Source organism: Lolium rigidum, unplaced genomic scaffold, assembly GCF_022539505.1.
Source record: "Lolium rigidum isolate FL_2022 unplaced genomic scaffold, APGP_CSIRO_Lrig_0.1 contig_65686_1, whole genome shotgun sequence".
Lineage (NCBI taxonomy): Eukaryota > Viridiplantae > Streptophyta > Magnoliopsida > Poales > Poaceae > Lolium > Lolium rigidum.
This window is the reverse complement of record NW_025901271.1, coordinates 32,179-46,131: the sequence shown is the minus strand read 5'-3', so window position 1 is coordinate 46,131 and position 13,953 is coordinate 32,179. Positions and strand designations below refer to the sequence as shown.

At 44.6% G+C, this 13,953-nt stretch overlaps 1 protein-coding gene across 2 annotated transcripts; it reads right to left on the bottom strand.

The window, feature by feature from the left end:
* Positions 1–965: 965 nt before the first annotated feature.
* Positions 966–3,249, bottom strand: LOC124682018. Of its 2 annotated transcripts, none has more exons than XM_047216783.1 (6): positions 2,697–3,249; positions 2,220–2,626; positions 2,027–2,129; positions 1,744–1,815; positions 1,574–1,662; positions 966–1,458 (listed from the first exon to the last, which is right to left on the bottom strand). In XM_047216783.1, exons 1-6 carry the CDS (start codon positions 2,992–2,994, stop codon positions 1,312–1,314), a joined length of 1,116 nt encoding a protein of 371 aa, XP_047072739.1. In that variant the 5' UTR covers positions 2,995–3,249; the 3' UTR covers positions 966–1,311. The 2 variants fall into 2 exon arrangements, with proteins under 2 accessions (XP_047072739.1, XP_047072740.1); XM_047216784.1 differs by having other exon boundaries at positions 2,220–2,599; positions 2,697–3,248.
* Positions 3,250–13,953: the final 10,704 nt, after the last annotated feature.

The following is a 13,953-nucleotide window of genomic DNA, read 5'->3' as shown; positions in this document are numbered from 1 at the left end:
TGTTTGGGCTGCATAACTCGTTCTCTCTCCTCATTCTCATTTAATTTGGGGTTGGCACATGTGCTGCCACTCCACACCACACAAATGAAATATTTCTCTCTCGCTGCTCCCTAATCAGTGCATGACAGACCCTTGCAGTCAAAATATACGCCTCTGCCGCTGGAGTAGGGGCAGACGCATGCGAATATGTGACCACTTTTTGTGTTCGTGTCCAATGCAAACGAACATAAAAATGCGTCGTCCTGTTGGAGATGCCCAGGGCCGGGCCAGCAAAATTCGGGGCCCTGTGCGGAATTTTAACTAGATCCTATCTTTTTAGTACAACTAATAAAAATTTAAATATATATATATATATATATATGTCTTAGATGGACGTTTGAACTAAGAAACTCTCCGCACCTCTAGATTTTGAACTTATGGTAAAATCGTTTTAAAAATTATTCTAAAAGGAAACATACATATAGTTTAAACCAGCGGTCTGATTGAAAAAACTACATCTAACTGGTTTGATACATTTGAAGTATTTAGCTTTTAAAAATAAGGAAATACATTCAAAATCTCAAAGGCTTATATATAGGGTGTAAATCTATTCCAGCCAACAAGCACGTATACATAGATAAACATATTATGAGAACTATCCTGTGAGATGAACACAATACCACTATAAGAAACTTACCTCGCAATTTATAAATAAAAACCATAGCGATTAATCATTTAATTCAATCTGAAAATTCATGGTATCTCGGTGTATTCTTCTCACATGTTTAAGACATAAAACTAAAATTTTGTTTCAAAGGCAAATATAGTGTATTTTATATGTCTAGAAAATCTTCATAGTCCCCTGTCTGAGTTATATTCAATGCTATGCATAACAAAATCAACAATATTTTGCCTCACAAGCATCAGCCAGAGTAGTAAAAAAAGTTCAAAATGTAAAGTGAATTAGCGCCTGAGAAGGAATCAACTGAGCTAAAACAACTTAGTTAATATATTCCGAAATATAACCTATATAATGAAAAATCCGAAAATATGGGCCCTACAAATTTGGGACCCTGTGCGACCGCACAGGCCGCACTCCTGTGGGCCCGGGCCTGGAGATGCCCTCATGGGCTTCACACATTCATCATATAGTTAAATTGTTTTACATATACTAACGCACGTATAAGTATACTACGGATACACTACATACATTGATGCCATCATGCATTGGCTGCATATATGTACAACTTGGCTTGTACTACCCACTGTACCTAGCATATTGTAGACTATCTGTATCAAAACTTGCTCCCTAGCTAGTTAGCTTGGTGGCGGTCAGAGTTTGTTGTCGGAGCTTCGTCTAACTTGTTGAATCCTTTGTCTCAACCTTCTCCTGTGGTCCTGGATTTTCCACAGCCCATGACCGAGGACCACGGCGGAGTATATGCCGTGGGTGATCATCGGCGACAGAATGTTGCCAGTCTGCATCCACCCATTCATGATGATGTCAATCACTAAGGGTATCATTCTCAATTAGTTAGCTAGAGAAGTAGAATGTGGGACCAAGAAAAAAGAGAAGTAGAATGAATGTAATAACCTGGATCCACTCGAAGCCAAGGTAGAAGGCCAGGATTCCTTCTAGGAGAGGGGAGTATATCTTCCTCATCCGCCTCCTCTCGTACCAAGCTGCAAATTCGCAGCAACAGTGTTCTGTTAATTATCCCTTCAGAGACAAGAATACACACACAAAGACAGACAAACACACACCTGCAAATAGTTTCTTGATGTTCTGTCGCCCGGTGTTGGAACGCATGACCGGTGTCACCACGTACGTAGGGTCTGAAATGTAACATTCATTTAGACTATATTTTTTTAAACAGTAGGCATAAAGCCCAACTTTAAATTAATAAAGCCACATCATCCCAAGAACCAAGATCCACACACACACAGAATACCAAACCTACTGGTACCTTCATTTAGACTATATCATCACAACAAGAGACCAATTCATGGATTAATTTCGTCCCAAGCAGCAACATATGAGTTATACCTTTCGGCGCGGTGGCGATGTAATAGAGGGATCCGGTGAGCGCCGCAGTGATGGCCGCCGCAAAGGTTTGAGCGAACGGGACAAAAGGCGGTACCATGCCACTCTGCACGTGTACAATTAGTTGTCTCAATTAGATTACTGAATTGATTGATTGTAGACAGTGTCTGCAACTCTGTATTGATCACTGACATACCAGGGACACAATCCCTCTGGCATCTTTCATCAGCTCCGTGCCTCTGAGGAATATGTCAGCGAGCGCTCCTTGCACGGCTGCGCGGTAAAAGAGCTCCTCCCCGATGGAGCTTGCGGTGACGACGAGGATGAACTGCCAGGGGGACATTCCAACGAAGAAGGTCCGGAGCTCCTCATCCTCCACGTCCCTGATGGCGCGCGCGTGCGGGGAGTATTTGACCACCTCGTCGTCGAGGATGAAGAGCAGCGCCATGATGGGCGGCGACGCGTAGCCCAGCCCCTCCACCAGTGCAGTCAGCGACGAGTGGAACCCGCCGGTGGCATCGATCCCAGCCAGGTCGCAGATGGCACGCCCCGCCAGCGCCATGCCCGCGTAGATCCCTGCTTGTTCGTTCGTGTCCCCGACTCCTTGATGAGGCTTATATGTTTTGAAAGAATTGTACTAGTATATATGAAAGAAAGAGCTCTCTTTGCTTACCAATGCCGTAGCTGAGCCTCACCACGGCGCCTAGCTTCTCCCACATGGCCAGCTCCGCTTCCCGGGCCCCATGGAACCCGCTGGGGCCTTCGGCAGTGGCGACGGCTGGCACGTTGACCACCGGTGGTCCGTCGGTGGCGAGACGGCCGGTGGTTCTTTGTGGCTGGGTGGGTTCTCCGCCACCGCTGCCATGATGAGCGGCGGCGCGGATCCAGCTGGTGCCGGCGCGCACGCGAGGGGTGAAACCGATGGAACTTTGGGTGTAGGAGCAGCTGAAGCTACATGGCGCCAGCTCCATCAACTCTCTACTGACCTACCTAGCGATCGATAGCTGCCTTGAATGATCTTCTCTCTTCTCTTCCTCGGTTGCTTCTGATCTTCCCCAACCAATCTTCTCTTCTACTGTAAATCTGAGGAGCAGACAGGAAAACAGAGCCTGGTGGAAGTAAACAATTAAACTAGGGAACGTTTTTTAATGGCGGCGATCGGTGCTCTCCTCACTATCTCTGGGATATACTAGTATTTGATTTGATTCTCCAACCTGCATGATATCTATCTATCTGTCGTTACGTTTTGCTCACGGGATGAAAAAGAAAGGGCGCAAAGCCGCCGGCGTGGCGCGTGGCCAGTGGGTGCTGCCAGATGAGAGGGATTCCACTCTCCAATCAGCGCCGGCCATGTCAACTGCTTGAGATAAGGTAGCTGATTCTTACCTTGCTGACATGGCATCCATCTGTCCTACTCTCTGCTACTCAGCGGTGATATTTTCTCTACTCCTGTGTGCTTCTCAGCACCAAAGACTGATGTGCACCTAGCTGGCTAGAGGATAGTAACTGATTAGTCAGTATCGGTGGAGTAAGGGAGGGGGGGGGGGACCGAATGGTTCTCGGATGTTCATTTCGGTCCGCGCGGACATTCGGAAAACCCGCCCACGCTCCTACGCAGCGACGCAAATGGATCGACTCAGGCGGACCGACTTATCCATGCCCCAAATTTAGACCGCCAATGCGTTGGGCCGTACAACAAGCCCAAATGGTTCTGGATGTCCGTTTCGGTCCGCGCGCACAGCCGGATAACCCGCGTACGCTCCAGTGGGCCGACGCACATATACCGACTCGGTGGACCGACCCATCTGTGCTCCAAATTTGGACCGCTGATGTGTCGGGTCGGACAACGAGCGCGTCCTCCCTTGTCCTCCCTTTGGCATACCCGGTCCCTCCCTGCCAGTGGGACCAAACCATTGTAAGTTCACCTCTGCCTCAAACCCTTGCCCGCCTTCTCCGCCGCCATCCCTAGGCAGTGCCGTCGTCTGCGCTTTTGGTTTCCGTTGGCGTCAGCACTTCCCAGCGGTCGTGGTAATTGTCGGTGACATAGGCATCCTTGATGGGCCTGCCGAAGAAGGTACCCGAAGTTTTACTGAAGGCCCACGACCCGAAGTTTGTGAAGCCCGGAAGCCCATTAAAGCATCGACTATGGTAAATAGAGATAGATTAGGAATATAGAGACCTGTAACTTTACGGGACGGACTCAAAGAGTCTCCCGTAGTTTTGTAACTTGTGTGATGCGAAACCCTCGGCTCCGCCTCCTATATAAGGTGGAGTCGAGGGACAAAGAAAGGATCAATCTCATTGTCAATACAAACCTAGCTTTTAGTAGTCGAGCACCTTTTCGGCTGAAACCTTCGAGATCTACTTGCCCTCTACTTCCGCGAAACCCAAGTCTACAACTTGTAGGCATTGACAAGTTAATACCTTGTCAATTGGCGCTGTCTGTGGGAATTAGAGGAGACAAGGAGCTGATCGATGGCATCATCAACATCTTCGACAACATCGTCAACATCTTCGGTGGCAAGCAACGCGATGGACGGAGGTAAACATATCAAAACTGGTCTCGTTGATTTTATTCCTCACCCGCCCTCCCGTGTGGATGCATATGCATATCTGGAGGAGCCCATGGAAATGACGTTCGGGAGCTTCCACTTCCGCGTCGGAAAAGAAGGATCGCACCATCTCGTGATCCCGAATTCTTCGGGATCGTCAGTGGTCGATTCCGATTTTTTGGGATCGTCATCATCGTTCGAGTTAGGCGATGAAGAGATCTCGCCGTCAAGCTTCACCAAGCCCGCTTCAAGCGGAAAACTCGTCGATATCTTCGGTAGCATGTCCTTCGGGTCGTCTGCGGACTCAAATATAAGCATCGACTCAGAGAGGGTCGACAATTTCGACTTCATTGATAGATTTACTTTTATTCGGGAGGTCTTCGCCGATCTATACGACGGTGTCACCGACCCTGAAGAGGAAGATGAAATTCCAATGTATCATCAAGTCTGCGCAATTGGAGATTCAAGTCATCAAGAGGATAAAACTTTAGAGGCTTTCGATGATCTGAGAAATGCATACATCGATCCCGCTGATCTTACGCGAGGATTGGGAACCAAATATATCAGGACCGATCCTCGCCAGAAGTTGCAACTTCCACAAGCAGCTTGGGACAGAGCGTCAAGAGCCATGGATGTCATGGAGCCGATGACTACCACAACCACGGCTGAAGAGCTGCAAGCATACCAATACAAACTCTCCCGTGCTGGACGAGAACTCGAAAAACAGAAAATTGCACTTGATCAGAGAAGAGCCGCAGCCTCTACGTCGAGCACGCGAAGAGCGGAGCTAAGCCGACAATCAGGAACCTCGGGAGACAACCACAGAGCTTCACGTGCAAGGGGAAGATCTCGCCTGGCGCATCTACCTGCGCATGAGCGAGAGCAACTGATCCAGAACCTCGACATGTTATTTATGTCGATAAATAGAAGAGGGAATATCATCCCCAAAACACCGGATGCTGGGTATATGGTGACTCAAGCCTATATACTAGCATCAAGGCCACCTGCAGGAGACCCAAGAGAAGCACTGTATCAGATGGCTATGGCAGGAGTTGGAGTCATGGGAGCAGCATTCGCAAGTCCAAGCACACCACAACCCGAAAGTGCTCCATGGCGAAACAGCCCTCGACCCACCGTGGTGGCATGAGATCCTCCACGAGGAGAGGTGCAAGATCGAGTGGACAGAGCACGAGAAATAGATCCAGGCGACACTCGCCAGAAGTCGATGAAGAGGATATGTGCGGGCTCCCCTGCTTTACTCGACGAGTTCGCAGGACAAAAGTTCCTTCTGGTTTCAAGTTGCTAGACGGTTATAAAAAGTTCGATGGTCTGCAAGATCCCGAAGATTGGTTAATCGACTACCTAGAAACAGTGAAACTGTTGGGTGGAACCAGAGCAACAACCATGCAGAGCGTCCAAGTCCATCTTAGTGGAGCCACAAGATCATGGATAAAAAAGCTGCCAGTAGGATCCATCGACAACTGGGAAACTTTCGATGACTTGTTTGTGAAATTTTTTCGTTCCACGTGCAAGAAACCCGCGTCCATAGAGCAACTAAGGGCCCGCAAGCAGAAGTATGGTGAACCAATGAGAACGTACATCCAGCGTTGGAACATCATCAAAAATTCGGCGGAGAACGTATCCAACGAAAGAGCGATCGACACATTTGTCGGGGGATCCAAAGGAAAGACCTAATCGAGGAGTTGGGTCGATCCAACCCGAGAACAATTGCAGAGCTTATGGACATAGAAAATCGCTGGGTTGGTTCTTATTAAACTACACCAAATCTTGAGTCTTGAATTGTCTTCAAAGGCTTCACTTGATTAGGACCAGATGGACCTTGCAGAGTAACTTGGCTTCGATGCCACAGCTCACTTAGCTTGTTAGAAGGTGAGTTAGGCTAAGGTTTTAAGAAGTTAACCTCAAGGTTAGCGCGATTATGCTCTACAGTTAGAGAAAATTTGTATGGCTTCACCTTCTCATGGAGTTGCAGTCAATCTTGAAGGCATTGGCTTCTGTTTCCTTTGCGTCGTAGGATGTCTACGGTTGGATGGCGCACTAAGTTGGGGACTCCAAGAAAACATGGATTAATCTAGTTCTTACCTAAGTTAGAGTTAGGGTTCTCCGTTAGCTTTTCAAACTAACAGTTAGTATTTCTTCCAGAAATTCGAGCGAATGCCAAGAAAACACTGTAGGGGGGTTTCCTAGACTGGGTTATCACACAAAAAGGGTTTTTCAGGCTGAGAGGCTAGAGTAACCATACACACAACAAGCAATCACAACCACTCAAGAAACAAATTCACAATACCACGAGCAATCATGAAAACCACACGAGGTATTTCAAATACCCAAGGATACTTAGTACGCAGGGGTAGCTCAATCGAAGCAATTAAGTTTGTCCTATCCCTCCTATAGGCTTGGTTTGGTCGGAGATGCATATGATTTTTCTGATATTGACTTCAAAAGTGATTCTTGTAGTATTTGGTGGTGAAGTAGACCTGATCTTGAGCCGTCGATGTTGAGTCGGGGGCGAGTGCTGCATAGGATCTTCTGGTCCCAATTCGGAGGGGTAATTGCTGAAGAGCTCCATGGAAGACAACTTCTTGTGACGGGTGATAACCCACAAGTATGGAAGTAAAACCCAAATTTATTGATTCGACACAAGGGGAGGTAAAGAATACTTATAAGCCTTAACAACTGAGTTGTCAATTCAGTTGCACCTGGAAAAGCACTAGTAACAGGGGTGATGTGAAAACAGCGAGTAATATGAGAGCGAGTAGTAACAGTAACACAACAGCGATAGCATGTAATATGAGAGCAATGGCACCGGAAAATAGTTGATACTACTTCCAATGTCATGTAGAACGAGTATATGATGATGAGAGATGGACCGGGGTTCCCGACTATCTACACTAGTGGTAACTATCCAATAACAAGTGTTGGGTGAACAAATTACGGTTGGGCAATTGATAGGATTGAAATAGCATTAAGACAGAACATCAAGATTATTAATCATGTAGGCATGTTTTCCATATATAGTCATACGTGCTCGCAATGAGAAACTTGTACAACATCTTTTGTCCTACCAGCCGGTGGCAGCCGGGTCTCTAGGGAATCTCATTGGAAATTAAGGCACTCCTTTTAATAGAGCACCGGAGCAAAGCATTAACACTCCGTGAAAACATGTGATCCTCATATCTAAGCCTTCACCTCCAGTTGTCCCAATTTCTGTCACTTTGGGGCCTTTGGTTCCGGACATAGACATGTGCATACAACTTGTAGATACAATCTAAGCAATAAGTATAGAGCTTAAATCTAAGATCATGCCACTCGGGCCCTAGTGACAAGCATTAAGCACAACAAGATTGCAGCAACAATAACTTCACAAAATTATATAGATAGACTAATCATAATGTAACAATCCATCGGATCCCAACAAACACAACACCGATTACATCAGATGAATCTCAATCATGTAAGGCAGCTCATGAGATCATTGTATTGAAGTACATGGGGGAGAGAATACCAACTAGCTACAACTAGAACCCGTAGTCCATGGGGGAACTATTCACGGAGCATGATGGAGGCGGTGGCGTCGATGGAGATGGCTTCCGGGGCACTTCCCCGTCCCGGAAGGGTGCCGGAACAGAGACTTCTGTCCCCCGAATTGGAGTTTCGCGATGGTGGCGGCGCCCCTGGAGTCTTTCTGGAGTTTTGTCAATTGGTATCGAAGATTTAGGTCACCAGGGCTTAAATAGGCGAAGAGTCGGAGTCGGAGGGGCCACGGGGCCTCCTCACACTAGGGGGGCGCGCCCCCCTCCTGGGCCGCGCCACCACCACGTGTGGGGCTCCCAGGGCACCCCTCTGGTCCCCCTCTGACTTTCTGGAAGGTTCCGAGAAAAATAAGGTTCTGGGCGTTGATTTCGTCGAATTCCGAGAATATTGCCCGAACAGCCTTTCTGGAACCAAAACAACAGAAAACAGCAACTAGCCCTTCGGCATCTCGTTAATAGGTTAGTTCCGGAAAATGCATAAAAACATTATAAAGTGCAAGCAAAACATGTAAGTATTGTCATAAAACAAGCATGGAACATCAGAAATTATAGGTACGTTGGAGACGTATCAGCGTCCCCAAGCTTAGTTCCTGCTCGCCCTCGAGTAGGTAAACGATAAAAAGAGTAATTTCTATAGTGACATTCTACTTACATAATCTTGATCATACTATTATAAAGCATATGAGATGAATGCAATGACTCAAGGCAATGATCTATAGTTGCTAACAAATAGATAACATATAGCAAAACTTTTCATGAATAGTACTTTCAAGACACGCATCAAAAGTCTCGCATAAGAGTTAACTCATAAAGCAATAAATTCAAAGTAAAGACATTGAAGCAACACAGAGGAAGATTTAAGTTTCAGCAGTTGCTTTCAACTTTCAACATGTATATCTCATGGATAATTGTCAACACAAAGTAATATGATGAATGCAAATAAGCAAGTATGTAAGAATCAATGCATAGTTGACACAAGTGTTTGCTTCTAAGATGGAAGGAAATAGGTAAACTGACTCAACATAAAGTAAAAGAATGGCCCTTTGCAGAGGGAAGCAGGGATTAAATCATGTGCTAGAGCTTTTTAAGTTTTGAAATCATATAGAGAGCATAAAAGTAAAATTTTGAGAGGTGTTTGTTGTTGTCAACGAATGGTAGTGGGCACTCTAACTACCTCATCAACCAGACTTTCAAGAGCGGCTCCCATGAAGGACCTTATCTCTACCAGCAAGGTAGATCATCCCTCTTCTCTTTGGTTTACACATGTATTTTAGTTTCATTATTTATGGTTGACACTCCTCCCAACCTTTTGCTTTCACAAGCCATGGCTAACTGAATCCTCGGGTGCCTTCCAACATTCACATACCATGAAGGAGTGTCTATTTGCAAAATTAAGTTGCTTACTGATGAATCAGAGCAAAACATGTGAAGAGAATTATTAATGAAAGTTGATTAATTGGGAGTCGGGAACCCCGCGCCGACTCTTTTTGCAAAATTATTGGATAAGCGGATGTGCCACTAGTCCATTATGAAAGTCTGTCAGGAGTAAATGACAAGATTGAAAGATAAACACCACATACTTCCTCATGAGCTATAAAACATCAACACAAATTGAGAAGCATTTTGAAGGTTTAAAGGTAGTGATGGCGTGTAATGCACACGTTCGTTGGGAACCCCAAGAGGAAGGTGTGATGCGCACAGCAGTAAGTTTTCCCTCAGTAAGAAACCAAGGTTTATCGAACCAGTAGGAGTCAAGAAGCACGTCGAAGGTTGATGGCGGCGGGATGTAGTGCGGCGCAACACCAGGGATTCCGGTGCCAACGTGGAACCTGCACAACACAACCAAAGTACTTTGCCCCAACGAAACGGTGAGGTTGTCAATCTCACCGGCTTGTCTGTAACAAAGGATTAGATGTATAGTGTGGATGATGATTGTTTGCAGAAAACAGTAGAACAAGTATTGCAGTAGATTGTATTCAATGTAAAAGAATGGACCGGGGTCCACAGTTCACTAGAGGTGTCTCTCCCATAAGATAAATAGCATGTTGGGTGAACAAATTACAATTGGGCAATTGACAAATAGAGAGGGCATGACCATGCACATACATGATATGATAAGTATAGTGAGATTTAATCAGAGCATTACGACAAAGTACATAGACTGCTATCCAGCATGCATCTATGCCTAAAAAGTCCACCTTCAGGTTATCATCCAAACCCCTTCTAGTATTAAGTTGTAAACAACAGACAATTGCATTAAGTATGGTGCGTAATGTAATCAATAACTACATCCTCGGACATAGCATCAAAGTTTTATCCCTAGTGGCAACAGCACATCCACAACCTTAGAACTTTCTGTCACTGTCCCAGATTTAATGGAGGCATGAACCCACTATCGAGCATAAATACTCCCTCTTGGAGTTAAGAGTAAAAACTTGGCCAGAGCCTCTACTAATAACGAAGAGCATGCAAGATCATAAACAACACATAGGTAATAGATTGATAATCAACATAACATAGTATTCTCTATCCATCGGATCCCGACAAACACAACATATAGCATTACAGATAGATGATCTTGATCATGTTAGGCAGCTCACAAGATCCGACAATGAAGCACATAAGGAGAAGACGACCATCTAGCTACTGCTATGGACCCATAGTCCAGGGGTGAACTACTCACACATCACTCCGGAGGCGACCATGGCGGTGAAGAGTCCTCCGGGAGATGATTCCCCTCTCCGGCAGGGTGCCGGAGGCGATCTCCTGAATCCCCCGAGATGGGATTGGCGGCGGCGGCGTCTCTGGAAGGTTTTCCGTATCGTGGCTCTCGGTGCGGGGGTTTCGCGACGGAGGCTTTAAGTAGGCGGAAGGGCAGGTCAAAGGGCGTCACGGGGGCCCCACACGGCAGGGCCGCGCGGGCCCTATGCTGGCCGCGCCGCCCTAGTGTGGCGGCGCCTCGTGGCCCCACTTCGTCTTCTCTTCGGTCTTCCGGAAGCTTCGTGGCAAAATAGGCCCCCGGGCGTTGATTTCGTCCAATTCCGAGAAAATTTCCTTACTAGGATTTCTGAAACCAAAAACAGCAGAAAACGACAATCGGCTCTTCGGCATCTCGTTAATAGGTTAGTGCTGGAAAATGCATAAATATGACATAAAGTATGCATAAAACATGTAGATATCATCAATAATGTGGCATGGAACATAAGAAATTATCGATACGTCGGAGACGTATCAGCATCCCCAAGCTTAGTTCCTGCTCGTCCCGAGCGAGTAAACGATAACAAAGATAATTTGCGAGTGACATGCCATCATAACCTTGATCATACTATTGTAAGCATATGTAATGAATGCAGCGATCAAAACAATGGTAATGACATGGGTAAACAAATGAATCATATAGCAAAGACTTTTCATGGATAGTACTTTCAAGACAAGCATCAATAAGTCTTGCATAAGAGTTAACTCATAAAGTAATAAATCAAAGTAAAGGTATTGAAGCAACACAAAGGAAGATTAAGTTTCAGCAGTTGCTTTCAACTTATAACATGTATATCTCATGGATAGTGTCAATGTAAAGTAATATAACAAGTGCAATATGCAAGTATGTAGGAATCAATGCACAGTTCACACAAGTGTTTGCTTCTTGAGGTGGAGAGAGATAGGTGAACTGACTCAACATAAAAGTAAAAGAAAGGCCCTTCGCGAGAGGGAAGCATTGATTGCTATATTTGTGCTAGAGCTTTGGTTTTGAAAACAAGAAACAATTTTGTCAATGGTAGTAATAAAGCATATGTATCATGTAAATTATATCTTACAAGTTGCAAGCCTCATGCATAGTATACTAATAGTGCCCACACCTTGTCCTAATTAGCTTGGATTACCGGGATTATCGCAATACACATGTTTTAACCAAGTGTCACAAAGGGGTACCTCTATGCCGCCTGTACAAAGGTCTAAGGAGAAAGCTCGTATTTGGATTTCTCGCTTTTGATTATTCTCAACTTAGACATCCATACCGGGACAACATAGACAACAGATAATGGACTCCTCTTTAATGCATAAGCATGTAGCAACAATTAATGTTCTCATATGAGATTGAGGATATATGTCCAAAACTGAAACTTCCACCATGATTCATGGCTTTAGTTAGCGGCCCAATGTTCTTCTCTAACAATATGCATGCTCTAACCATTGAATGAGTGGTAAATCTCCTTACTTCAGACAAGACGGACATGCATAGCAACTCACATGATATTCAACAAAGAGTAGTTGATGGCGTCCCCGGGAACATGGTTATCGCACAACAAGCAACTTAATAAGAGATAAAGTGCATAAGTACATATTCAATACCACAATAGTTTTTAAGCTATTTGTCCCATGAGCTATATATTGCAAAGGTAAAGGATGGAAATTTTAAAGGTAGCACTCAAGCAATTTACTTTGGAATGGCGGAGAAATACCATGTAGTAGGTAGGTATGGTGGACACAAATGGCATAGTGGTTGGCTTAAGGATTTTGGATGCATGAGAAGTATTCCCTCTCGATACAAGGTTTAGGCTAGCAAGGTTATTTGAAACAAACACAAGGATGAACCGGTGCAGCAAAACTCACATAAAAGACATATCGTAAACATTATAAGACTCTACACCGTCTTCCTTGTTGTTCAAAACTCAATACTAGAATTATCTAGACTTTAGAGAGACCAAATATGCAAACCAAATTTAGCAAGCTCTAGGTGTTTCTTCATTAATGGGTGCAAAGTATATGATGCAAGAGCTTAAACATGAGCACAACAATTGCCAAGTATCAAATTATTCAAGACATTTTAGAATTACTACATGTAGCATTTCCCGATTCCAACCATATAACAATTTAACGAAGAAGATTCAACCTTCGCCATGAATACTATGAGTAAAGCCTAAGGACATATTTGTCCATATGCAACAGCGGGGCGTGTCTCTCTCCCACACAATGAATGCTAGGATCCATTTTATTCAAACAAAAACAAAAACAAAAACAAATCGACGCTCCAAGCAAAGCACATAAGATGTGATGGAATAAAAATATAGTTTCAGGGGAGGAACCCGATAATGTTGTCGATGAAGAAGGGGATGCCTTGGGCATCCCCAAGCTTAGACGCTTGAGTCTTCTTAAAATATGCAGGGGTGAACCACCGGGGCATCCCCAAGCTTAGAGCTTTCACTCTCCTTGATCATATTGTATCATCTCCCTCTCTTGATCCTTGAAAACTTCCTCCACACCAAACTCGAAACAACTCATTAGATGGTTAATGCATAATAAAAATTCACATGTTCAGAGGTGACACAATCATTCTTAACACTTCTGGACATTGCACAAAGCTACTGGACATTAATGAAGCAAATAAATTCATCCATCATAGCAAAAGAGGCAATGCGAAATAAAAGGCAGAATCTGTCAAAACAGAACAGTCCGTAAAGATGGATTTTATTGAGACACCAGACTTGCTCAAATGAAAATGCTCAAATTGAATGAAAGTTGCGTACATATCTGAGGATCAGTCACGTAAATTGGCATAATTTTCTGAGTTACCTACAGAGAATTAGGCCCAGATTCGTGACAGCAAAAAAATATGTTTCTGCGCAGTAATCCAAATCTAGTATGAACCTTACTATCAAAGACTTTACTTGGCACAACAATGCACAAAACTAAGATAAGGAGAGGTTGCTACAGTAGTAAACAACTTCCAAGACTCAAATATAAAATAAAAATACTGTAATAAAAACATGGGTTGTCTCCCATAAGCGCTTTTCTTTAACGCCTTTCAGCTAGGCGCAGAAAGTGT

Excerpts from the sequence above, each read along its gene's own strand:
- LOC124682018 (XM_047216783.1), bottom strand. The coding sequence starts at position 2,994 with ATGGAGCTGGCGCCATGTAGCTTCAGCTGCTCCTACACCCAAAGTTCC. Across the intron at positions 2,130-2,219 it reads CCAGAGGGATTGTGTCCCTG|AGTGGCATGGTACCGCCTTT; the intron begins GTATGTCAGTGA and ends GTACACGTGCAG. Across the intron at positions 1,663-1,743 it reads CATCAAGAAACTATTTGCAG|CTTGGTACGAGAGGAGGCGG; the intron begins GTGTGTGTTTGT and ends GCGAATTTGCAG.